At 42.8% G+C, this 27,835-nt stretch overlaps 1 protein-coding gene across 3 annotated transcripts in view; it reads left to right on the forward strand.

Moving 5' to 3' along the window:
- Positions 1–27,835, forward strand: part of LOC137431363 (retinoic acid receptor alpha-A) — a 279,676-nt gene that overhangs the window by 200,270 nt on the left and 51,571 nt on the right. For all 3 annotated transcript variants that reach the window (XM_068122611.2, XM_068122609.2, XM_078781935.1), the window contains 2 exons: positions 8,472–8,620; positions 27,562–27,703. In XM_068122611.2, the coding sequence (XP_067978712.2) occupies positions 8,472–8,620; positions 27,562–27,703 (291 nt within the window). The remainder of the gene's footprint in view (positions 1–8,471; positions 8,621–27,561; positions 27,704–27,835) is intronic.

Genomic DNA, 27,835 nt, shown 5'->3' on the forward strand with positions numbered 1-27,835 from the left:
GCTGTGAACAGGATATCTCAAATTTGCGGACGGATTCGGACGAAACGTGGTGGACAGGTTGTGTAAGTGACATGGCTAGATTGATTCAATTTTGGGGAACATCTGAATATGGATCCGGATATGAAAATTTTAAAAGTGATTCATTCTTCACCATTGAGCGACAGAGCCAAAACAATACATAGCATGATATTTCAAAAAATTGGGGACGAGTTGTAACAAAACTAGGTGGATCAGTTGGTTAGGATGTTAGGTGATAGACGTAGGTGCACAGGTGACAAGAACAAGCCGATTAGATTTTGGTTCAGGTCCCGATTCTGATTTGACCTATCAGAGATATATATATACACTAGCTTGGTCGTTACTGAGGAACGGGCTTATTTTAGCTGAGGCTAATGACTGTACCTGAGTTGCTGTGTTGTCATGATTTACACCAATCATAATACAAACAATTACTTTGCACAAATGTATTTGTTTGTGATATTACATTTTTATAGGCAATTTAGGTTGAATGTTTTTTTTTTTTTCAAGAAAGAACCTCTCACTACGAAATTAAAAACACCTCACCACCACATAATTCAAAACACCTCACCACCACGTAATTCAAAACGCCTCACCACCACGTAATTCAAAACGCCTCACCACCACGTAATTCAAAACACCTCACCACCACGTAATTCAAAACACCTCACCACCACATAATTCAAAACACCTCACCACCACGTAATTCAAAACACCTCACCACCATGTGATTTAAAAACACCACACCACCACATAATTCCAAATACCTCACCACCACATCATTCAAAATACCTCATCACCTCACCACCACGTCATTCAAAACCACCACGTCATTCAAAACCACCACAACCTTATTAAAAACACTTCACAACCACGGAAACAAAAGTTTGAGGGAGTCGTTAAGTGACAACACAGACACTGCCCAGATGTGTAGATATCTATCTATAATTCCAGTAATCTGTGTGTGTGTGTGTGTGTGTGTGTGTGTGTGTGTGTGTGTGTGTGTGTGTGTGTGTGTGTGTGTGTGTGTGTGTGTGTGTGTGTGTGTGTGTGTGTGTGTGTGTGTGTGTGTGTGTGTGTGTGTGTGTGTGTGTGTGTGTGTCTGTGTGTTTGTCTGTGACCGCTGTTTCTCGACAACCACGGGTCCGATATACTTGAAACTTGCCAGGTATATTGCTGGGGACCCGAGGATGTGCCTTTTCAAGGTTTCATATTAATCGGACAAGTAGTTACCGAGCTATGTCCAAAAAACGATTCAACCAATCAGAGAGCAGCGAGTTATCACGTGTGCCGAACGTGGCGAACAGACTCTGCCTCGGACGGCACATTTGAGAGCGTATTCATTTATTTCACGTTGGCAAACTATGTTGCCGCTATGTTGGCGTTAAACTATGTTTTAAAACTAATTAAAACTAATTTGCGATTCTTTTGCTTTCCTGCGCGTTTGTGCACGCTATGGCGATTTCTTTACCAAACTCCGCAAGCCGTTCGCTTTGGACCAAACCATTTCATGTAAATAGAGGGGGGGGGGGGGGGGGATTGTCACCGTACTCGCAAGCCGTTCGCTTTGGACCAAACCATTTCATGTAAATAGAGGGGGGGGATATAATTTTAGATATAGATATAGTACGGGCATGCCCTAGTATAGATAAATGACTGTACCCGAGTTGCCGTTTTGTCATGGTTTACACCAATCATAATTCAAACAGTTATTTTGCACAAATGTATTTGTAATATACGTGATATCACATTTTATAAACAATTGAAGTTGAAAACTTAAGTTGGGAAAAAAAATATTTCCCGAAACAATTCCCCAAAAAAAAAAAAGTTGCAAAATTTTTCAAAAAAAAATACCCTTAGGACATACCGACGGGAGAGATATGTGCATACCAGAAGTTTGGTACGATTTCACAAAAGTTTGAGAAAGCAGTTCAGTGACACGGCAAGACAAGACAACACAACACAACACAGACACTGCACAGATATATACGTATATAAGCATACACTGGATCAGCACATCGCTGCGTCCTTGGACGACTCCTCAGCACCATACCGACACACACTACTGGGTATGCTATGCTACGGAATGAGGTGTTTTTACGGCGACCGGAGTGCAAATGCTGCCACCAACCTCCTTGAGGGAGGACCCAGTGAGTTGGTACTCATTTTGCATGCCTCGGAAGGATGACGGGCCGAGTCAACCCCACCTGGTATTAATTCAACAGCTGAACGGGATTCAAACTCAGGACCTTAGGATCCCAAGCCCACCGCCATAACCATTAGGCCAACACCCGGCATGAGATACAAAACAAACTATCAGAGATACAAAACGTAAACTGTTCAGCCTGGTGGAGGTATGCGCTTTTCCAAGTGCCCTTCTCGTTCTAAATGCAGTTATTGCCATTTTTTCCCTTCAATTGCAAAAATTGTCCTTCATTGCTTTCAGCTTTTCTTCTCCTTTTGCTGGGAACTGTTTTAAATTGTCATTTTGTCACCACGAGCCATACATAAGAACTCTGTATTCACAGTGAAAGTGAGTTTTCCCCCTGAGTAGTGAATGCTTGCTGAAATGTTTGGATGCAATCATTCATCTGTGATGCTGCCCCAACCCTCCCCAATTACATTAGGCGCCGAGCTGACCAATCACTTGCACCCTCGAGGCAGTCTTGGGTTGTGTGCCTGCCACAGACGTGCCTTGCGAGAAATTTTTTCCTGGATAATGCCTCTTCCTCGAACTCCTTTCTATGTGAGGTCTACTGCGTTAGACATACATTATTGTAAGGAAAAAAACAAAAACGTGTGATGGAGTTACAATGCATGTGCATGAAGCTTGATTCGCCAAGTATTCGGTTGACCTGTTTTTGTCCCTTTTAACATGAGCTGGGTTTATGGATTTCAAGTTAAGGTTATTTAACACGAAAAGGCTCATTGCATACATTCCGGCATACCCAGCCCTAAGGCTCATGGAAACGGCCCTTTGAGATGCCCAATAACAACACCTTTCGCCATTTTGCCCTTCACCTTCGTATGAAGCTTGAATGTGCCTCGTGCATCCTCAGGTTGTGAATAATTTACTTGCATTGCCAAAGAAAGATTCATCTCTCCATCGGTGTCGGATACGTATCCTGCTGAGCATTAAAGGCATACGATGTGCGCAGAGTGTGCGGTACAGTGAGTGCGCGGGTGTTCGGCCTAAACCGGTTCGGCCTGTGTAACATTTACGTCATGTCGAGGGCACTTTGCAAGAAAATATTTCTATTTCCACCCATGCACCCTCCTCCAATTTCGTCCCAAATTATACTGCCCATCTAATAATGTCCACACATGTGCACACCACGCGCCGCCGTGTCATCAACTAACTGTTTAGTATATTTTCCTGTACGGTATTGAATTTTTGCAAGGCCTTATGAACCTGCTATGTTACCAATTTGTTTGATTTCAGGATATCTGAGTAGTCAAGTTATCAAATTAACAAAATGGCATTTGAATGCGATCTGTCATCCTGACGCTCGGCAGGGAGGACATTGCTTTATAGAGTACTTAACCTTTGGAGAGGATGGTGAACTGCTGGTCCCTTCTGCTAGCATCTGATTACGGAAATGAGCAATCCAATATCTTTTGAAGAAGGTAGGCCAATGTGGGCTGGTATGCGAGCCAAAATTTTGTCTCATTCTCTGACAACACACTACCTACTGTACCTGGCTGAGGAATGTTGCCACAACATAGACTGGTGCAATCTGCAGCCCTCACCAGTTTGCTGTCAATTTCCAAATTACGAAACGTATAATAGAATCGGTCTCTGACGAATGATTGACATCCAGGCTTGGAGCGAAAGTGGAATATAAGTATCAACAAATGTATCTGAAATTTCATTCTGAATAAGTCCTTGTAGGATTGGCTTTCTGTGCGGCCTTGCTGTCGACAAGAGGCACAGATCCACCGGTGGGGCCGTGCGGCTATTACGCCCCCCTTGCAAACCAAACAAACCAAACCCCTCCACATTTGCTCTCACAAAATTGCTGTGTTGTACCCCCGCTCTCTCTACAAATGGCAGGAATCCAAGGACGTAGCGGATTCCATTATTTTATGGCATTGCCTTTAGCTAAACTGTTTAGGGAGTGAAAAAAGAACGAATAGCAAGTTACCGTTATACCGACGACGACACAGACCTCCCAGAGCACGGTAAGCTACATCGACATTCGCATGTTTATCACCTTCGTTTTTCTGATCTCCCTGGTGTTGGGCTAGCGGCTAGGGTGCCGGCTTAGGATCCAAGGATCCTGGGTTCGAATCCTGGTCGATCGCTGAATTAACGCCAGGGGGGTTGACTCAGCCTGTCATCCTTCCGAGGTCGGCTAATTGAGCACCAGTTCACTGGTAAATCCCTGTTTGTCACAAAAGGTGACTAACAGGGTTGGCGACAGGAAGGGCATCCGGCCGTAAAACATTGCTTCAAAAAGGGGACAAAAAAACAACAACAACCACGGTTCCCGAAAAAGTCTAACCCCAGCTTTGCGGGGAAAAATGGCCTCTAAAGGTGGTTATTATTGCCTGTAGCTAAACTGTTTAGGGAGTGAAAAAAGAACGAATAGCAAGTTACCGTTATACCGACGACGAAACAGACCTCCCAGAGCACAGTAAGCTACATCGACATTCGCATGTTTATCACCTTCGTTTTTCTGATCTCCCTGGTGTTGGGCTAGCGGCTAGGGTGCCGGCTTAGGATCCAAGGATCCTGGGTTCGAATCCCGGTCGATCGCTGAATTAACGCCAGGGGGGTTGACTCACCCTGTCATCCTTCCGAGGTCGGCTAATTGAGTACCAGTTCACTGGTAAATCCCTGTTTGTCGTTAAAAGGCGGCAAAAAGGGTTCGTGTCAGGAAGGGCATCCGGCCGTAAAACATTGCTTCAAAAAGGGGACCAAAAAAACAACAACCACGGTTCCCGAAAAAGGCCAACCCCAGCTTTGCGGAGAAAAATGGCCTCTAAAGGTGGTTATTATTGCCTGTAGCTAAACTGTTTAGGGAGTGAAAAAAGAACGAATAGCAAGTTACCGTTATACCGACGACGACACAGACCTCCCAGAGCACGGTAAGCTACATCGACATTCGCATGTTTATCACCTTCGTTTTTCTGATCTCCCTGGTGTTGGGCTAGCGGCTAGGGTGCCGGCTTAGGATCCAAGGATCCTGGGTTCGAATCCCGGTCGATCGCTAAATTAACGCCAGGGGGGTTGACTCAGCCTGTCATCCTTCCGAGGTCGGCTAATTGAGCACCAGTTCACTGGTAAATCCCTGTTTGTCGCAAAAGGTGACTAACAGGGTTGGCGACAGGAAGGGCATCCGGCCGTAAAACATTGCTTCAAAAAGGGGACCAAAAAAACAACAACAACCACGGTTCCCGAAAAAGGCCAACCCCAGCTTTGCGGGGAAAAATGGCCTCTAAAGGTGGTTATTATTGCCTGTAGCTAAACTGTTTAGGGAGTGAAAAAAGAACGAATAGCAAGTTACCGTTATACCGACGACGAAACAGACCTCCCAGAGCACGGTAAGCTACATCGACATTCGCATGTTTATCACCTTCGTTTTTCTGATCTCCCTGGTGTTGGGCTAGCGGCTAGGGTGCCGGCTTAGGATCCAAGGATCCTGGGTTCGAATCCCGGTCGATCGCTGAATTAACGCCAGGGGGGTTGACTCAGCCTGTCATCCTTCCGAGGTCGGCTAATTGAGTACCAGTTCACTGGTAAATCCCTGTTTGTCGTTAAAAGGCGGCAAAAAGGGTTCGTGTCAGGAAGGGCATCCGGCCGTAAAACATTGCTTCAAAAAGGGGACCAAAAAAACAACAACAACCACGGTTCCCGAAAAAGGCCAACCCCAGCTTTGAGGAGAAAAATGGCCTCTAAAGGTGGTTATTATTGCCTGTAGCTAAACTGTTTAGGGAGTGAAAAAAGAACGAATAGCAAGTTACCGTTATACCGACGACGACACAGACCTCCCAGAGCACGGTAAGCTACATCGACATTCGCATGTTTATCACCTTCGTTTTTCTGATCTCAATGAGCATGACGGTGTCCAATTTAAACTGGTGCCCTCCAAATGCGTCACCTTCCTGGCTTTCTTTCCCAATTATTTTTCTTTCTTTTTTTGGGAGGCCTTATTTTGTATTTGAAGATTCCAAACCCAATTAAAAACTTCTGTTCCTATTCCACTGTAATAATGTACATGACGTTCTTGATGGGCATGACGCCATTCTCAACAACTGCCCTCATGCTCGATGATTACGGCAGGCAGTCTTTTTGCCAACTTGGGTAAATGTAGGATATTTACCGTTTTTGTAAACTTATTGAGTGGATCCTACATCTTAAAGGTAGGTGGTGGCTTGATGACGCAAGTGCAGTATGTAACAACGTGGTAGTGAGCAATGGTCTTGTAATAGGACTCACAAATGCATGTATCTTGATGGAAACTGTGTCGTCCATGTGTCTTGTTACCTGTAGCAATGCTGTGGTTCATATGTCTTGTTACCAGTGGGGTACACACAGGCACCCTGGTATCAGGGCATGTGTGTACCAGGGTGTATCCTATGTAAAAATCCAACTTAAATTGTTTAACTTATTTTTCACTGATGGGTCTATATAGTCTTCTTCTTCGTTGGTATGCACCACAAGGCTGTTGGCTGTGCCGCTGATGCTCTAACCTCTGCTGGTTAGGGCAGGAATTTGGAATTTGGCCTTCATGCCGGTGATAGCTTGCCTACTCATCTCGAAGGACATAATAGGATCTTCAATGTTCACCAACGAATGCTGGCAGATGGAATGCCCGTTTTAACATCCATCCGAGGGACGGCGCACACATTGATGAATCGCCCTGCCTGTGAAACTGATGACGGTTTATATCTGGGTCGGGATTCAAACCCAGGCTAGACAGCTTCGGGGCGGGTGTGTGTACCTCTATAGGGTTCTACATAGTAGAGGATCATTTTTTGTGAGCTGTATTATTCCTGGAGGGTACAAGATGGGTTATTGAACTTCTTATTGGCTGAGATTGATGTGCTGTGAATTTCACTTTTTGTCCATATAAAACTTTTTTTTCTTCATTTTATTCTGTGCAGTATTGTTTATCATAAAATTACTGTTTGGTGTACCTGTGTTCTTTTATTTAAATGAGATTTTGAGTGCTATTGTCTGGAAATCTGTGTTTTTAGTATCAGAATGTACCACATTAGGCCCTCTCCCAGCTTCCCCCACTCTTGTAATTTCCTAGATCTGCGTTTCCTCGCATGTCAAAGACATTGTCCTAAATGTAACCATTTTATATGGAACATACAGGTTCTCCACTGTTGTGAAGAATTGTCCCATTACCTGATGGCTGGCCATAAAAAAAAAAACAGACATGAGCCTAAAAAGACGACCTCAAGTGATTGTTAGCGAATATTGGCCTACGTTTTAGTGAGTGCTTCCTGTTGGTAGGTGTGGTGAATGTTTTTCTTTACGGATGTGGTCCGGTAGTTCTTATTTTCTCCGGTTGCAAAAGCAAAACAATGGTGGAAGGTTTTGGGGTGTGTGTAGTGTGTACGTGTTTATATAATTACGCGATGGTATCTAGCTGGTTTCATCCCGTCCGTCTCCATGCTGCTGACTTGTTTCCAGCAGGCCATCTCATGTTCTCGCTGGATTTCACGTCTTCATCATTGATGCGCCCAGCAGGACTTTATTTTATCACCTCCAGAGAACTGCTGTTGGAGTAGTAGCACAAATAGAACATTTGTACATCTGGGGCCGGTACTGTGGGGGCAATTTCGGGTTTAAAATGCTGTGTGCAGAGTCTGCAGGTCACGCTGTGCTTTCAGCACAGTGAATTAGGCGGGTGGTTGGAGGCCAGTTTGCCAAGTGCTGCCACCAGTACCAAACAGGCGTATATTTAGTCCGTATTTTGATACTGTATACAAATGCTGCAACCCCATTTGATTGTTATTACAATTTTTTTTACATTGCAAAAAGTGCATCACAATATTTGTTTGAAAGGATGACAGGGACGTGCCCACTGTATTTTATATATTTATTATATTTATATGGATTGTCATCATTGATTGCACTGTATTTTATATATTTATTATATTTATATGGATTGTCATCATTGATTGCACTGTATTTTATATATTTATTATATTTATATGGATTGTCATCATTGATTGCACTGTATTTTATATATTTATTATATTTATATAGATTCTCATCATTGATTGCACTGTATTTTATATATTTATTATATTTATATAGATTCTCATCATTGATTGCACTGTATTTTATATATTTATTATATTTATATGGATTGTCATCATTGATTGCACTGTATTTTATATATTTATTATATTTATATAGATTCTCATCATTTATTGCACTGTATTTTAAAAATTTATATAGATTCTCATCATGTATTGCACTGTATTTGCAGCTATGGAAATGCAGAGCACAAGCTCCGAAGAGCACTCACCCAACTCGGCCTCACCACCACTTCCCCCTCGCATATACAAGCCTTGCTTTGTTTGCCAGGACAAATCATCGGGCTACCACTATGGTGTGAGTTCCTGTGAAGGATGCAAGGTAAGCTGTCCCATATTCAGGCGCAGTTGCTGTGGCATAAGGGTGCTTGTCACATTGTGTCTGTGAACCTGAGTTGAATCCTATGCATATTTATGTACGAGTTATTGTTTCTGTTAATCAATTAAATATTTTAACTTAAAAAAAAAAACAACCACACCTAAAAGGCAGAAAATGAAGACAAACTTTGCAGGCTGTAAAACAGGGTGGATTGTAAGGGGGTGAAAGCACTCAGCAGCATTTTACCTGAGTTGAGGGAAGGAGTGGTGAACAAGGTAACTACTGATATGAAGCTGATTTCAGGAGTTGGCATCGCTTGGTGGAACATCAGATGATCTAAGGCTTCAAAGGCTTTGAGAGGGAGATGGTTGATAGTTTTACTTTTGTGTTGGCTGGTCCTGGATGAAAACAAAAATATAATCTACTTGAGTTTTGGGATGATGTTCCATTCCTGCGTAACATGCTGGATTCGCATTGACAATTTGGTGGAGAGATCGCCGAGTACCACCCACCTTTAGATGGGTGGTACTGGGTGGTACTTTGGTGGAGAGATCGCCGAGTGATTTAAACAAATTGAACTGTCACTCATTCCTTCTTAACAATATAATTAGATTGAACTGAGGGCTGATATCAGGCATGTATTGACAGATGATGATGCAGAAATTGGATGTTATTAAATTTACTTTCTCCAAAGTGACAGTTAACATGCAAGTCGTTTATAGAGCGAAGGTTGATGTGTTGGATCAAATTCACTTGCAGATAATTTACGAGCCTCGGGGGTGTAATGGTTAGAGCGACCGCTCCGAGTCTGGGAGGTCGGTGGTTTGAAACCCGGCCAAGTCATATTAAATACTTTTTAAAATGGTACATGCTGATTATTTGCTTGACGTTCAGCGTTTAAAAGGATAAGGGCATGGACAATCCCCATGGGTTGGCATCCATGGGTAGGAGGAAATTCTGGTACCTGATGACAACCCCATAGGTTGTCATCCACTGGTACCCAGAGTTCCCTGGGAGGTGATGACCCTCCCTCAAAGCTCAGTGGCTCTCTATCTTGTCTAACAGTCTTTTACTGTGTCTTGCATATGTGTCTGTATGTCCATGTGTGTGTGACTTCTCCACTACGAGCGTTAGATCCTGTTAAAATAATTATAATGTGATCATCCTTTTTATTGTTCACTAATAATTCATCCTATAATTAAATGGCACCCGATAGTCAAATGGGTTGCATTTGATTGTTGATTTACCATTGCTTGCAAAGCACCAATCTGACAGTTTATAGACCCAGACTAGCCACCCAAAGGCCAACCGCTACCACTGTGCTGCTGTTGTGTTGGGCTGCCTCTGGTGATGCTATTTAACTTTGTAATTTTATAATTTCTCTCTGATTCAGGCTCTTATTCATTACGCCCTTCGGTTTTTGTCGCATCACATTTCGTTAAAAAAAAACTTCTGCTGTGTCTTGTGAAATTGTACTGTTATGAGGTAGCTGATGCCGGACCAAATGTGGCTAACTGTGGGGACAGCTGGCACGGTGTATAGCCATAGTCGGACGAGCGTTGTTGGATACCTGTTTTTTGGATTCTAACAGACAAACACTTGCTCATGATGTTGCACTTTCCATTGACTGCTGCACTTCGACCATTTATTTGAATTGACAAAAAGCAAATGGGCACCAAAGTCGGATGTAGCAAGCTGGTGAGCTGTGGTCTGCCGCATGACTGACTGACATATTATTATCAGAACATCAGTCGTTTATCTTTAAATTTCAGTTTGACTTGCGGTGCAATAATCTCAATTTATTCACTAATGCGTTAATATCTGATTTAAAAAAAACCCCAAAACTGATGACCGTATTTGAAATTTGACGCAAATGAATACAGCTGTGTTTCCACACAAATGTACATGACACTTTTCAGTTTGTGTACATGACACATTGACACATGTACATGACACATGAGGAACACATGACACAATGTACATGACACATGAGGAATCAACCTCAGTTTTGAGTGGTGATAGGGAAGGAGGAGGAATCCACTTCGGATTTCTTGTTCCGATGACAGTATCTCTCATCATCAATCATCCTTCATTGCTGCAGTTTTGTGAACATTATACTTTCATGTGAGCTTGCCCACACAAACTTTTCTGTATTTATGATTGGGCAGTGTTTGTATTTTTGCTTTTGGTTGTAATATATGTACATCTTTTTATATATATATATATATATATATACCGAGTAGAAAATATATTTGGGAATACGTTCACAATACAGTATTTGGGAGGATGTCTTTATCAATCTAAAGTTATCATGATAATATCTTCTCTCTACCTCATATTAAGCATTGTGAACCCCCGCCCCCCCACCCCGCATTCCACCCTCTCTGCTATTACCTCACCTCCAAGCTGTCACCTGCAAATTTGGAATGTTTCCTCTTAACCCCATTGACCAAATCATTCATGTAGATTATGAATAATTACGGTCCTAGAACTGATCCTTGGGATACCCCATGACTTACAACCCTCCTAGTGGGACATTTTTCCATTCTGCTTCCTATCACAAAGTCAGTTTTCAATCCATTTGGCTATTCTACCAGCCAATCCACATGCCCTCACCTTAGCCAACAGGCTTCTATGTGGTACCTTACCAAATGCTTTTTGATAGTCTAGAGAAAATACGTCCACTCGGGGATGGATATTCTTCCACAGAAACCTACTCTCTCTTCTGCACAGATTCATCCCATCTTGTCTTCAATCATCTTACCCATCCTCCCACTCTTGCTACTTGAATCCTGTGCTGAGGCAGTTGTTTTAAAACAACTTGCATTCTCCTCCTGGAAGGCAAATCCAACTGAAGACAACCTCAGATCATTCCACAAAGCTAGGAACAAGTGTGTCCATTCTCAGGTGAGCCAGAAAACAGCATCTGTCCAATTTCAAGAATGAACTTTCAAACTTGTCTCCCTCCTCTAAAACTTGGTGGCACCTTGGCAAGACTTGCACCCTTTGCCCTCTCCGTGTTTATCACCTTCAGGTATCTGCAGACTGCACATGGTCCAGTAGCAACCCCCTCCTAGTGAAACTGCCTCAATCCAGAAGTACAGCTTACCACTCATTTATTCCTCCTTTTTTCCCCACCTGTGGAACCACCTTCCATACTCTCTTCAATCTCATTCTTCCCTTCAGGTTTTCAAGACAACTGTTCACGACCATATCAAGTCATCCCCCATCCAAAGTCATGAGCTTTTCTACACCTGTTAAACCACCCCACCCCTCCCAAACATTTTGCTTAAATGTATCCATCTTGTGCACCCTTTGCGATCTCCCTTGCACCTCATCGTTACCTGCATCCCTTGTTTGTCCGTCCTCGTCTATTTTCTCCCTCCACCCTGCTGTTGGCGTTTTCCCTTTCTCCTGTTGTTCCCTTTGTTGTGTTGTGTTGTCATGATTTGTTCTGTGTCAGGTCTTCCACGAACCTCGACCATGTCGTAATTTTTTTTACCCCCCCCCCCCCCCCAATTCAAACAATGCCCCCACATTCGCAGATTTGACATTCGCGACATTCTCCAGGAACGTATTCCCCGTTAATGCCGTAGTCCGACTATTTGCTTTCTTCTCACAAACTACACACACAATTCCGATGAAACTTGACCACAACCTTCATCACCCGTGATATACCAAAGTTTGTTCATGGAATTTAAAAACATCGGGTCCTGGGGGATTTACGAGGGGTAGCCCCCAAAATAGGTTTAAACTTTCTTCTCAGTAACGACACGTGCGATTCCGATGAAACTTGCCCAGAAGTGCCATGGGGTATTGCCCCTATTTTTATATATGACAATTGTAATTAGTGTAGTCCTGGTACTGTCCAGTACATGTGTACTGCAGCCATCTCCATGAATCTTGGATCTTGTTCAGGGCTCTCCACATCTTTTATAGTATCTGCATGTGTCCATGAACATGACAGGTGTATTGCACATTGTGTATTAGCATGGATTTCATAGGATGGTCTTTTTTCTTTATTCCCATTGTACAATTGATTTTGATTGTGCAGAAACTCACACGCCTACTGTCGATGTCTTAAATTTGCATAAGCAGGTGATTCCAGCACCTTTTGTGTTAGATTTCCAATATTGCAAAACACATAGGAGGCTGCGGTGTATTATTTAATTGTATAAGTTGTGGTTGAAATTCCCTGCATCGATGGACAGAGTGACTCGATGTAAACTTTTGCCCACTGGCTTCCATTGACAAATCTTGTATCTCCTTAGCGAGCCTCGACACTATACATACAAAAAAGTGCATCGATACTACACGGAGAAATAAAATACAACGATTAGTAGATGTTGATAGTGTTTTTGTTTTTTTGGAGACTTTAGAAACCGAATGCGAGCTCTCAGCATGTAATTTTTCCAAATCTAGGTTCATTCATTCATTTTGTACTAGCAGGAGTACCTGGCGTTGCCTGGTGATGTTCTAACCCTGTTGGCATTTTGAATAAATAATTTTTTAAATATATATTTCTATTTTTTGTGGATGCCGAAAACATTTCCCGACACCCACTCAGGAAAATTTGTTTAATATTATATTACACACACACACATCTCCTTTTTTTCCCCATTTCTGCTCCTCACAATTATCTGGCTCTCTCGCTCTCTCGCTCTCTCTTACACACACGCACACGCACACGCACACACACATATACACATACACACACATACATGCACACACACATACACACATATGCATATACACACACACATACACACACACGTCACACACACACACACACACACACACACACACATATACACACACACATATGCATATACACACATACACACACACATACACACACGCACACACTAATCGGGGATACGCTAATATTAACTTTCACATCGCTACAAAGGTTCGGGCATCAGAGTGATTTAATTATTTATTTTTATTACTATTAATTTTTTTTTTAATTTAAAAAAACGAACTTTTTTTTTCTAAATGTTCTAATTTTTTGCCCAAAACACTCCCTGGCACTCACTGATGAATCTCTAAAAGCTTAATAAAGATACGTACAGCCATCTGAGAAAAATTTCGACACATTCAGACAAACGGCTCTTTTATAGTCATCATTGCTGGGAGTCTGGTTGTGCTGTTGATGCAGTGGCCCCTGATGCAGATGCAGGGGTTGTAAGCTAGGCCAGAAATTTGTAATTTGTTTCGGATAACGACAATAACTTGCCTACTCTTTGCGAATGTCGCCGTGGGATCTTTAACGTCCACCAACTAATGCCAGCAGATGGGACGTCCAGTTTAACGTCCATCCGAGGGACGGCATGCACATTGATGAATCACCCTGCCTGTGAAACATCAGGATGACGGTTTATAGTTGGGTCGAGATTTAAACTCGGGATAGACTACTTATATGCCAGTGTGCACACCTTTAGGCTATGCTGCCAGCCCCAAAAGCTAGGTATTATGGAATTGGTTTATTTCCGACCTTTTACATTCACGTGTGATTCGGAAGACCTCTAGTCCCTTGATGGAAGCTCGAGCGGCCAGAATCAGTTCAATGAGCCCAGTATTGTTGCTGCTTTGCAGTAAGGCCCTCTGATACTCTGGAAACCTTTCATGTTGCAGATGATGACTCGTATTCTACATTACCCCCATCTCATTGACAGGCAGACCACAGTTATGTTGAATAGATTGGATTCAAATGGAACACGTCTTTCAAAATCTGACAAATCTCATTCTCACCCTGTTGCTGCCAAATGATTGGAAAACTAACATAACTATCCACTTCCATTGTCAGTCCCTGAAAGAAGTTCAGTCTCCAAATTACACACCTCATTTGCCATCGTCATTACCTCTCCTAGGCCAAACATATAGCAAAGCTGGTCTTGAAAGCCAGCTGCAGACCTGCCATCTTCTGTGTTTGGAGCAATTCCGTGATGAAATCAGAACTACTCACAACCTACAAAGCTTTGTCCGTAGTTCGATAAAGTCCTGCTTTACCCTCTGCATCGCCAACCCAGCATCACATCTATCTCTCCTGGATTCTGTGGAATCTAAAGCTCGAAACATTCTTCATATCTCCTGCTACGAGACTGCACACGACATGTTGCTTTCGCATCACAGAGATGTCGGCAGTCTCTCCCCTTTTTATTTTTTGGTAAAAATTTTTTTTTTCTCTTTTCTCACCAAAACTGCACATGATATTCCAGATGAGGCCTTACTAAATTTCTATACAATGGCCACACTACCTCTTTTTTTTATTTATAATGTATCCCCCGATGAATACATCCTAAAAACCCCGTTGGCCATACCTATTGCGGCCTGGCACTGTGGGTTCACAAGCTCATTCGCCAAAACGCAGTGGGAACTTTCATGTGAATCGAATGTGGGCCATGGCAAAGTTGTTCTCTGAATAGATCGGTGTCCAGACTAGCTGTAATTTGCCAGCTTTCAAGCTCATGAAGGGAACAGCCAGGGTCCTTGTTTGCTTATGAACAGTGAGCTCACTCTATGCTTTTCTCTCTTTCTACCCTTGCCCCCCCCCCGACCCCCCTTCCGCTGCCCTACATCCCTCCTCCCATCAAATGTCTCCACAACCTCTTTCCTAACAAACCTCTCCCACTTTGGCTTGTCCTTATCCTTTTCCTTACCAAGCGTTTCTGAATTGGCTGCAACAGCCTAAAGGAAACGGGGTGATGTTTGGAAGCATTTAGACTAATTTACGGTTTTTTGGGGGGGAAATCTGGTGACAGTTTTTAACCCCTTAAACTTCACTTTTTTAACAGGAGGTAGTGATTAGCTATTCCCCATGTGCCAGGGAAAGGTAAGAAAATCCCAAAGGTTTAATTTTTTGACTTCTGCTGTGATTGCAGGAAATTGGAAACATAAGCTCCCTCGTGCAAGCGCATGACACCGGTCTGTCTTGAAACATTTGCTATTTATTGACTCTGTCTTGGAACAATCTTCGAACCTTATGGTAACTTTTTACACTGCTTGGCTTAAATAGACTCTGCTTTGAATTGCAGGGCCTAACCGTGTGCAGTATGTAAGTTTTATTTGTTTCTGCTATATTTAATATCGTCCTGCTTCCGATGCTACTTAGGTTCCATTGACTCGGGACATTGTCTGTTGTTAGTCTGTTAACAGTGAAATATAACTTTCGAAAAAGCGTTATTTTGTGCTCTAGCGCATCCAATCATTCCCACGCCATATACTGAAAACCATTGAAAGGAAAGGCCGCTCTGCTTCACAAGGAGTATGGTTCGTGTTGCTCCAAATCTAACACATCGCGGGTGGCTTGTAGCACGAATTTGGAACTTGATTTGAGTGCTCACCCAAAAGGTGTCTCTCGTAAATTATATGGAGATGTTTAATATGCACGGGAGGTGTGTTGATGTGATGGCCTGCTTCAAGTCCCCTCAAGAGAATTGTGCAATCCGAGATGCAGCTTTTATATTCTTTTCATCAGGAATGGTCACCGGTTCCAAATTGCTTGCTGACGTCCCAGTGAAGAGCAAACTATTCGAGCTAACTTCCTGCTCCTTCGCAATACACATTGCCTGGGGTATCAGCAGAGAAGGGTGTGCGCAGTACATCCTTCCGATGTACTGCGCACACCTTCGTGCATCACCCTGCGTGTGAAACACCAGGGTGATGATTTATAGCTGGGCCGAGAGGCTAGACTGCTCAAAGGTGTGTGCGTGTGTGTCAAAGTTACACTGCCATTAGATTTGTTACCACAACCTGCAGTACTCCAAAATGCACATTAGATTTGTTACCACAACCTTCAGTACTCCAAAATGCACATTAGATTTGTTACCACAACCTGCAGTACTCCAAAATGCACATTAGATTTGCTCTTCAGCAAAAGCATCCTCTCTCGAGCACATCAAATGTTTGTAATAATGTGGCATGAATAGCCAGCGATCTGTTCCATCCCATTCACACCAATGCGCACCACCTTTCATAAGGGAGGTGTGATTATTATTATTATTATTATTATTTTTGAATTGCCAAGCGATTTTGTACTGGTGGTCGAGCTTGTACATTCATCTTTTTTCACAAACAAATTCGTAGACAATGGACAAATCAACGCAGTGTAAGAAATTTGAACCTACAATTGTAGTGCTCAGATGGGAATGCCAATCAGGACAAACTCTGTCCATGGCTAAAAGGTGTAAAAGGAGTGTCCGCAGCAATTCGCTCGAGAGTGACACATTGAGTTGTCCTCAGACTCGGGTTGATTGTGCATTTCACTTATTGGTGTCTCGGTCCATCCTGCTGAAGCAGTGCGTATCCACATTACGCATGGGGGTTGATTATACAAGAATTGTAGCTAACAAGTGGCATGTTATGCAAATGAGGCATGCCGATATGAATCCTTGTCTGTGCTTCCCATGTACTCGTTTTTGTTTCACTTTGATTGGGGGAAAATGCGTTGCAGATGTGCCCCCAGCGTTCCACATGCCTGCCATAAGCTTCGTGCCCGAGCAAACAACGGCTGCCTTGTCTCCTGCGTCAAATGGCCTGTTGTAATGGGATGGGAGCCACACAGGGTATAGTGTCATGGCATTTTTTTTTTCAAGTGTGTAAATCTTGTATTAACCCATTAAAGTCGTGGGCATTGAACTTCTAAGGGATCCAACTCTTATATTTCCCAACTTATTGACTTGTTAACTCTTTCTTCCTAAATCCCACAGCTTTGATCATATTGTCAATTGGGAAGCCAACATGCATCTTCGGTGAAGAAACTTATTGTTTGCTTGAGCTTGAAATAATGATTTGTGTGAAGAGTAGTAGTAGTCGTAGTAGTTGTTGTTGTTGTTGTTTTAATTTTTTGTCCTTGAATGATACCCGACTAAATATTATATTTACCTCCACCAGCAAATTCGATGGAAGTTATGTTTTCATCCTTGTCCTGTATCTCTGTCTGTTTGCCTGTCAGTGAGCATGATATCTCAAAAAGTTGTGGACAAAATCGGATGAAATTTGGTGGGCAGGTTGAGTGTGTGACGAGGACAAATTGTTCGATTTTGTTGCAGATCCGAATCCTTTTATCGATACGAGAAGTTAAAAAAAAATGTAAGTGATTCTTCACCATTGACAGATGGGGCCAAAACCAATATATTGTATGGTATCTCAAAAAGTTGTGGAATAGTTAGAACAAAACTCGATCTGCATGAGTTGGATGGGTGACGAGAACAAGCTGAAATCGATTTTGGTATGGGACAAGAATGAAAGGCCAGATATGTACCCGGACCAATCGGTGGGATACAAAACGTAAACTGTTCAGCGTGGCGGAGGTATGCGCTCTACCGAGTGCCGTTCTAGCTTACACTGTCAAGTGTTGGTGTTTGTAGTAGTAGTCGTAGTCGTATCCCAGCCCATGTTTCAGACCATGCAATGGGCCATTTGCCTATACCGGTATTGAGGAGATAATAGCATGACAGGAGTTTGGCCAGGATGCCGGCACACAATGGCCTGCTCTTTGTGAAAGACACCGTGTGGCCTTTGACGTCCATCAGCAAACGCCCTGGTTGATAAACCCTGGCTTTATCTTTTAAAAGTTCAACTTAAATATTTAAAGATGAGCACCCTGGCTTAACATGTCGTCTTGCGGACGGACGGTGCACCTTTTGAACCAACGCCTGCTCCCGCCTGCAGAGCATGAGGATAACATTCTTTGATTGGGTCAGGAATCTAACCCAGATTGGGACAGCTCAAAGGCGCGTATGCTGCCTCAGCGAACTCTTCGGTCGTTAACTTCATTTGGTTCACCTCTGCGCTGCTCTGCCTTGTGCACCGTTTACATCACCTTCACTCGCCGTCCCACTGAGCCTTGTGCTTTAAATTTGATGCTCTTCTTCTCTCATTCTCTCGAATAATAAAAAATATCCTCCTGTTATTGAGTTCACTGGAGCTACAACCAGAACGTTTATGGATTCTAGGAGGCCAAATATTGGAAAGGTTCCTCTAATGCATTTTACTGGAGGGTTTCTTTGTTTGTTTTCCTTTTAATCCCCCCTCCAGTTTCTCCCAAGCTCTTTTGTAAGGACTATCTGGCTCTGATGGGATTAAAACCATTGTTATTCCCCCTGAGAGTTTGTTTGGTTTTGCATTTTCGGCCTAATCCTGCATCTTGATAATGCACATATTCAAATTTGCACTATCTTGAGTATACAATCCCGAGAAGTCTTTGATTTCTGTTTCAGATTCAATTCTGCCGCTCTGTACTGAAGCTGAAAAGATTGTTTGCCAATAGAATTGTTTGGTGACACTGACTTCCAACTCGATGAAGAATTTACCAAGCATCATTCCAAAATTATTCCACTTTTAAATTGTGCCATTAACATAAAAAAATTATCAATGGAATAAGTAACTCGCACAAAATAGCATTTGGCCCAAATCTGAGTGTTTTTACCTTGTATATCTCTGCCTCACGTTTCCACACCCTTTCTGCCTGTAAATGCCAATAAAGCATATGCCAACTATAGAATACCGTAATCAGGTTGGCTGTTATTATTCCCAACTTAACCCATTGACCAGTAAGGCAGGGGATCCAGGCTCAATTATACCATGTGGTCATTGTCTACTGTCATTTTAGTGGTAAAACTCCAAAGATGTCTACTAATGTCTTTGTATAGCATGTAATTTAAAGTGCAAGATCGTCAATGAGCTTCAGATCTCTGAAATATGAAGAACTACAATGGCACTCATTAGAGCGCATACCTCCACCGGGCTAAGCAGTTCACGTTTTTTTAATCCCACGGATAGGCCGGACCTGGATCTGGACCTGAACGGAAATTGAACTTGCTTGTTCTTGTCACCTTGCCAATTCATCCATCAAATTCCATTCAAATCCGTCCATAAAATTTTTGAGATATCATGCTCGGTTTCATTTTCAACACTATCACTTAATGGTGAGCAATCACCTAAGTGTAGTATCCAGATCCAGATCTTCACCGACATCGAATCGATTTGTTCTGGTTACACATCATCCAACCTCTCCAACAAGTTTTGGCCGAATCCATTCATAACTTTTTTTTAAGAGATCATGCTCACAAACAAACAAACAAGGTATCGTGGAGAGCACGACACTTGCCAAAGTCCTAAAACAAATTTGACCTTAAAAATAATTGGTGGTTGAATTCAATGACCAAATATGCAAATCGTCTTCAAATTTCAAGTTGATTGGAAGAAGATTGACAATTTTAGAAATTTGACCTACGTCGACCTTTTGACCTCAACATCAATAGGCCTCTTGCTTATGACCAACTCTACAATTTCATGAAGTTTTTGTAAAGATCGGTTTAAAATTGTGACCTGTAGGCAATTGACATAGACAGACAGACACAGAGATGCATGCAAGCAGACAGACAGACAGACAGAGAGAGAGGCAGGCAGGCAGGCACAGGCAGGCACACAGAGAGACAGGCACAGACAGAGAGACAGAGAGGCAGGCAGACAGAGGCAGGCAGGCAGACAGACAGGCACAGACAGACAGAAAGAATAACATACGCTACCAACCAATATATTCGAAAAATCTTCGATTTTCGCAACAGACAAACAGACTGAAAACATAACCTATGCTCACCTTCGGTGGTGGAGGTGATTACTGCACTATCCCTCCATGCAACATTTGATTATAGGGTGCCAGTTTGGTGTGCCATTGTCAATGTGATCTCTATTGCGTACAAGGTTTGCAACCTTTTGTTTCAAATCTCCACAAACCTTCAAAGTTCTGCATACACCCTGAGCCTTCTCACGAGTTTCTTGTTGAATCGGTATCTTCTGAGCATTAGGCATTTTTTCAAGGAAACGTTTGGGAGAAAATGCAGAAAATGTACTAGAGTTGCCAAGTACATGTTTAAAAATAAAAACTTTTTTTAATGTTTAAACTTTCTTTGCAATGTTTTTCTTTTCATAGTAAATAACTTTAAGATGACGATTTTTATTTTATTTCAGCGGGTTTGTTACTGGCAAATTCCTTGTACTGTGGGTTCCATGTATTTAAATATCCATTGGCTTTTCTCTTTGATATTGTAACACCTTTTAAGCAAGCTCTCATTAAATTCAATTAATGGAATGCTGGCATGCAGAGGCAACTGGGACTGCCATGGAGTTGATAATAATTGGAGTGCTCAGCAAGCCAGCAGGTGGCTCATTCTGTGCCGGCAGGAATTGAAGCTTTTTGCAACCCACCAAGACCAGGGAGAGTTCGACTGTTGTTATGAAAATTTTGGCATAACAACGAGGGTTTAAATGTTCACTTTGACCCTGTAAAATGTTGTCTTTGAAAAGAATATATATATATATTTTTTACAAACAGGAATCAAATCCCTGCGAGGGGCAGTGTGAAAAAATTCTGACTCAATGCAGGGCTCGAACTACGGACCTCCGTTGATAACGCGTCAACAGCCCACTGCGCTATTGAGCCAGCCGCAATTGATATATATATATATAGTTCAATGTTGAGGATACAACTTTGACATTTTTAACATTGATGAAATATCTGGTGATGGTGTAGTGGAAAGATCCATATCACTTGATGTAAGCGGTTTTGGTTTTGGCCTTTAAGAAATGTAAACTATTCTTCCCGTGAGTTTTGAGTTATTTTGGCTGACAGGATGGCCTAGAAGTAGACACACTCACCTTTTAGCTGCCTAGTCTGGGTTTGAATCCCGACCCAGATATATACCGTCGTCCCAGTGTTTTACAGGCAGGATGATTCCCTTGGATGGACGTTAAACTGGGCATCCCGTCTGCCGGCGTGAGATGGTGGGCGTTAAAGATCCCACGGTCTGTGTCCCTTGTGAACTTGTGAAGAGTAGGCGAGCTATCACCATTAGGAAATTGTCATTTCCTGCCCCAACTACTTAGTCAAACGTCAGGCAGAGCCAGCCGGTTCATGAAAAAGTTGGGCCAAGCTTTCTTCTGGCCAAACCCACAAGTGGGAATAATCGTGGCCCGTGAAGACGTCTTGAGTTGTATGGCAAACCTACCTGCCTCCAAATGTTGTTTCATGGGGAATAACTGGTACAGTACATGGTTGTGACATGCTTTTGATTTTTCTATTTTTTATTTTAAATATTATTGTATTACTCATAGCTCGTGTTAGACCGTTAAACATCTGTATGGGACCACCTCTGTGTATGCAGGGGTGGTTAAAGGGAGACCTAAAACTGGGAAAATGACAAGATAGATGATATAGGACAGTCGGTATGGGAGGAAATACTATGGAGGAGATGAAGTTTATTGGGTGTGGGTATGTATGAGACATGCAGGGGGAAATGGTCATATTCCAGATTGCAGTAAATAGGTGACACCATTAATTGTCATTAGAAGCTAAGCTGATGGAGGAAGGAGAGAAAGAAAATCATCAATTGCTTCTTTATGAACAACATGTAAGATTAAGTGCCAAACTGTGATATATATATATAGCGGATGGATGTCGAAACCAGTGCGTAAAACTGCTCTAGCTGAAAATTTCTAAAATTGAATTCCAAAGCACATCCATTGTAAAATAAATAAGTTTAAGGGCAGAAAGAATGTAGAGTGTTTGTGAAATGAGCTGTGGAATAAAATAAAAGGTGTTTCGAATGTTCGCTGCAAAATGTACAAACATGGGAGATTCTTGGTGTGGGGCATTATTTACAGGCTTTCTGTCCTGACTGACTGATGTACCATACTCCGTGTTACAGTGTTGGTTCTGCTGAAGGCAGTTTGCCATCCCTCTCCCAGCAGTAGTTAGGGCATGGATTTTGAATTTGGCCATCGTGCCCGTGATGACTCTCCTACTCTCCGCGAAGGATCTTTAACGTCCACCAACTCATGCTGGAAGATGGGACGCTCGTTTAACATCGATCCAAGGGACGGCACACACATTGATGAAACACCGGGATGACAGTTTATAGCTGGGTCCGGATTTGAACCAAGGCTAGACAGCTCCGAGGTGAGTGTGTGCACCTCTAGGCCATCCTGTCAAGGCTTTCTCTCCTAATATATGGGAAATTGGATGCAGGAAGTTTAGCCCATCAGGCATATCACATAAAAATAAAAACAAGTTCCTTCACCGTGAATATTCAAATGATTGGATAAATTTGGCATTTCATAAATCAAACAAATTGCTTAATATCAGTCTGTGGAAATAATTGGCCTACTATTTTAGGAAATATGTGATATCAGCAGTTTTGGGTATTGTCACAAAGGAGTTAAACTAGTGCAGTGCGGCCTATTTATTGTTGCATCCACGGAGGCTTGTTGCGCACCCATGTGGTCCTAGCTTCCTCTCTCTGTGTTGGAGACAGATATTCGTTACCGCCCTCAAATATAAACTTAACGGTGGCTTTTTTCATTACCATGAACAAGAATTGGAACATTATTCTGTTTTTTGGAGAAATAAATAAATAAAAACTTGTATGTGCATATTTGTAATTAATGGAGTGCAAGTACAGCTTGAGGTTGAGTGAATGCAGCTCTGGACAAATTGCACGGCTTCAAATATTAGTACAGACGATGCTTATGGCTGGCTACCACAGCAACAAGGAAAGTACAAAAGGAGAAATTTATAACAAGAATATGATTTATGGTTCTATTGGCCAACAGAGGAGATATAATACAAAGGGTAAGAATGAAAACCAAAAATGAGGATTTATGGATTAAAAGAAGAGAAGTAATGAGAAGTCAGGTGTGTTGGAAGGGTGCTAAGAGCAATATATGTGAGCGCTGGGAAGAGTGTGTCGAAGGGGAAGTGGCAATTTTCAGCCAGGGACTATTGCGGAATCACTGACTTTGGTAATGATGAGCCTTTTGACCAATGAAAGCATCCTGGGGGCACTGGGCAAGGCAGCGCAGTGGGCTCATGCAGAATCCTGAGGATGCTCAAGGCATTAAGTTCCGCAGTGGCGGTATGCTTTAGCAAGAGCTGCGAAGGAGCCCCAAGGGCACCACGTCATGCCATTGGCACACTGGATCCAGATGAGAGAGAGAGCCTTGAGACTGTTCCCAGTGTATAAAACCCTGCAGTCAAACCGCAAACTTATGAAGAGAAGATGTAAACACTGCTGAAAAAGTGTGTGTGTGCGCGCGCGCGCTGCTGTACTTATGGCTGCCAGCCAGGGGAACTAACTTTTCTGCAGCTAGTGTACTAATCATTTGGCTCCTATTGCACAAAATCCTCCTTCACAGTGGTGAGGTACTCGTCTTCACACAACATGCCTACTCTTCATGGAAGGGAAATGTGATTGAAGGCAATCTCAGGTCATTCCAAAAACCATGCAACAAACGTGTCCGCTTTCAGGAGATTGAAAACCAACATCCTGCGTACCTCAACTCTCAACTCTCAAACCTCTCTTTCCTCAAAGTCCTGGTGGTGCCTAATGAAGTCACTTTGGTGTATATCTACCCTCCCTCCCCCTCCCCACACCCCCTTACCCCCATCCTTTCCTTCACTTCAGATGTCACCATGACCAACGCTGTTCGTGAGAAGGCCAAATGGCTCAACTGTGTTTGTATCCAAATGTCACATGCAACCTCTCACTTCCTGTGCATACCCTACCCTACTCACTCACTCACTGTGCCATTTTTGCATGTCCTCGTTCTTCACTGTTAACCGATAATTTGCCTTGGGTCATCGCCTGTCTACCTTGACATCAGCCAATGCCACTGCATTGCACCAAAGACCACAAAAGTAGATCCTCTTCACTATAGGCCCATCAGTTTACCTCCAATTACAAGCCAAGTCGTGGAATCCATCATCACAGTTGACATAAAATCCTTCCTTTTCTATAACGGCCTGCTCTCAGGCAATCGGTTTATTTTCCGAGTCTCTCCACCCTGGGCACGCAGCTGATGCTCTTTCAACAATGGATGGAGGCCTTGAATCACAGATCGGTGATCAGGGCTGTCCTGTTGGACAGGTCTTGAGCATTTAACAGTCTGGCACCGCATGCCTTGTTCTCAACATTGTCGAATTCAATCCACGGCTTCACCTCCTCTCACGGCTTGCTGACTTCCTCCACTCACGTAGTCAGTGTGTGGCTCTCAACAGAATCCTTTCATCTGCTCTCACTCAAGGCAGTGTCTTGGGCCCTGTCCTGTTCCTAATCTTAATCAACGATCTTTCTAATCCTCTGGAACACTCATCTTTTCACTGTTGACTGACTTTACCTTCTGGAGTAGCATCATCCTTCAGGTAGGCAAGCAGTAGCTTCTGTCAGATTGGTGGCCTCTGTCTTCCACCTCCTTACTGGTCTTGCACCCCATGCCATTTCCATACTGTGTCTATTCCCAGTTTCTTCCGGGTGCACAATGTTATGCGTGAAACTTCTGGTGAAACTCTCCTACACTCATTTGTTCCTCTTTTCTCACACATGTGGAATTGACTTCCTCTTTTCAATCTTTCTTCCTTTAAGAGCTTCAAGATGGATGCTTATACCTCCGAAGGTCACCCCACCCCCTCCCCCTCCATCATATTATTTATCTTTTCTACCCTCAGTAACACTTCATAAGTCCATCCTTTTCTTTTCCAAGTTATTGTGTTTACCCCTTCCCTCCACTTACATTTCCATTATTTCCTTCCCTTGCTGTTTCATTACCGGTTTTGACTTCCTGTTCAGCCCCCTTCTTGCTGTGTTTCAACTTGTTTTCTGCTTCATCACCCACTGTGTCCACGTCCCTCTCCCCTCACTCTCTCATTCTTCCTTCACCCATTTTTCCTCCATGTCATTCTGTTGTTTCCCTACGTTTGCATGTTCCTCCTCTGCTCTTTTCTGTTCCAACTCTTCCATGAGCCACAATTTTTGTATATCCACCAACCAAACTCCGAAGGCTGGACGTAACTTAATTTTTCTTCCTTCTCTTCTGTCTCAATTATTCCTCTGCGTCTCCCTCGCTGCTCGACTCTCAAAATCTCTGTCTCTCTGTCTGAATCCCTCCAACTCTACTGTCAAACATTGCTGGCGCATCCCTTAAAATTGTCTTTTCCCCCATGCTTGACCCTCAGTCCCTCCTTTAACTAGTGTACACATTTGCTGAGTGGTTCATGCAACAGTGAGTTTGTGCCAGACATAGGCAGTGGATATACAAATACTTGTTCAAATGTTCAGCCCATCCAAATTTGTCAATTAGCTCAGGTTCTGTGGAATTTTATACAATGTATGAAATAATACATCTCGGTCTATCTGTCTCTCTCCACCTCATATCATGAGATTCCGTCGTCCTTGCGACATTGTTCATTTAATGTTTCGTTATTTAATTGTGTGTGTGTGTGTGTGTGTGTGTGTGTGTGTGTGTGTGTGTGTGTGTGTATATACACACACACATCAAGAAGATCAGTAATTTAGCATCATTTATTGACAAAATTAGGCTACTCACTACCACATGGAATTTCTGTGGGACATATCTCGTGATATTATGAATTGGACGTTGTTTCGTGAGAAGAGAAGTTGGACGTGAGGAGAGTTGAAGACTTTGGGTGGGTATGGGATTTAATCCTTAGCATGGGAAGGGAGAAGGTTGAGGACTTGTGGCGGGAGGGGGGAGTAGAGGATTTGGGGTCGGGATGAGGGGTGGGGTGGTATAATCAAGCAACGTCTTTTGAGAGCTCATAGCGAAACATTATAAAATTTACATTACATTTAACTGTTCTTTGCATAATATTGTTGAAGTCACACTATACATTATGCGGAGGTTCCGTGGGTACCTTTTTTATTTATTCCTTGCTGTTTGGCTGCATCGTTTTGGGAGGGCGCAGCCTTGCTGCTGATGCAAAGCTTCCTTACCTTGATCTTCAGCCAGCCACCTTAACCGTTAAGCCAACACCAGGTCGCAGGTACCTGCTAGTACATTAATAACAGGCTACAAAATATAACTCCTATCTGTAAAGACTTCCATCATTGTGACCCTGCTTGTCCCGATGTAATTTTAAAATTATTGTCACAAAAATATGGTTATCTATCTATAATTCCAGTAATCTCTGTCTGTACGTTTGTACGTTTGTACGTTTGTACGTTTGTCTGTTTGTCTGTGACCGCTGTTTCTCGACAACTACCGGTCCGATATACTTGAAACTTGCCAGGTATATTGCTGGGGACCCGAGGATGTGCCTTTTCAAGGTTTTAAATTAATCGGACAAGTACTTACCGAGCTATGGCGATTTAGCCGTTCGCCGTTCGCTTTGGCGTTGCGAATGGACCAAACCATTCATGTAAATAGAGGGGGGGGGGGTTCTGTGGTCGTTCGCTTTGGCTTTGCGAATGGACCAAACCATTCATGTAAATAGAGGGGGGGGGGGTTCTGTGGTCGTTCGCTTTGGCTTTGCGAATGGACCAAACCATTCATGTAAATAGAGGGGGGGGGTTCTGTGGTCGTTGCGAATGGACCAAACCATTCACATCGAATCATCGAATCACATCGAATGGACCAAACCGTTCGCTTTGGACCAAACCATTGCATGTAAATAGAGGGGGGGGGGTTCTGTGGTCGTTGCGAATGGACCAAACCATTCATGTAAATAGAGGGGGGGGGGGGGGGTTCTGTGGTCGTTACTGCCACGTGGTTTCAAAGTTTTTTTTTGTTGTTGTTGTTTGCACGCATGTTTTTTTGCACCCACGTACGGGCACGCCCTAGGATGTTTACACACACACACCCCTACACAAATTTTTTTTTTTTTTTTTTTTTGGCAAGGAACGGGCACCCACGTACGGACACGTCCTAGCTTATATATAGTACGGGCATGCCCTAGTTTTATTTAATATATACAAGAAAATCACTATTTTTGCAACAATACATTTTATTATGCATAGTATGCCAGACTTGTGAATCTTTAAGAACTGGAGCAACCTACTGTTTGTTCATTCCCTGCGATTGTTAAAATATATGCTTGGGTAGAATAAAGCTTTCAAGTAATGAAATACCGTTTCTTTCTTTCTGTTCAGGGCTTCTTTCGGAGGAGCATCCAGAAAAACATGGTGTATACCTGTCACCGTGACAAGAAATGCGTTGTAAACAAGATAACACGGAACCGCTGCCAATACTGCCGCTTGCAGAGGTGCCTTGAGGTCGGCATGTCCAAGGAATGTGAGTTGTATCACTTGTCTGCCTGTCTATTGACCAGGCTTCTCCTTTCTTGGCAGAGTGATGGAAAAACATTTGCAGCAAAACGCACAAGTTATATTGACTTTCTTTTACAAGTCTTTGGTGGGGTTATTA

Source organism: Myxine glutinosa, chromosome 7 (assembly GCF_964187855.1).
Source record: "Myxine glutinosa chromosome 7, kmMyxGlut1.1, whole genome shotgun sequence".
NCBI lineage: Eukaryota > Metazoa > Chordata > Myxini > Myxiniformes > Myxinidae > Myxine > Myxine glutinosa.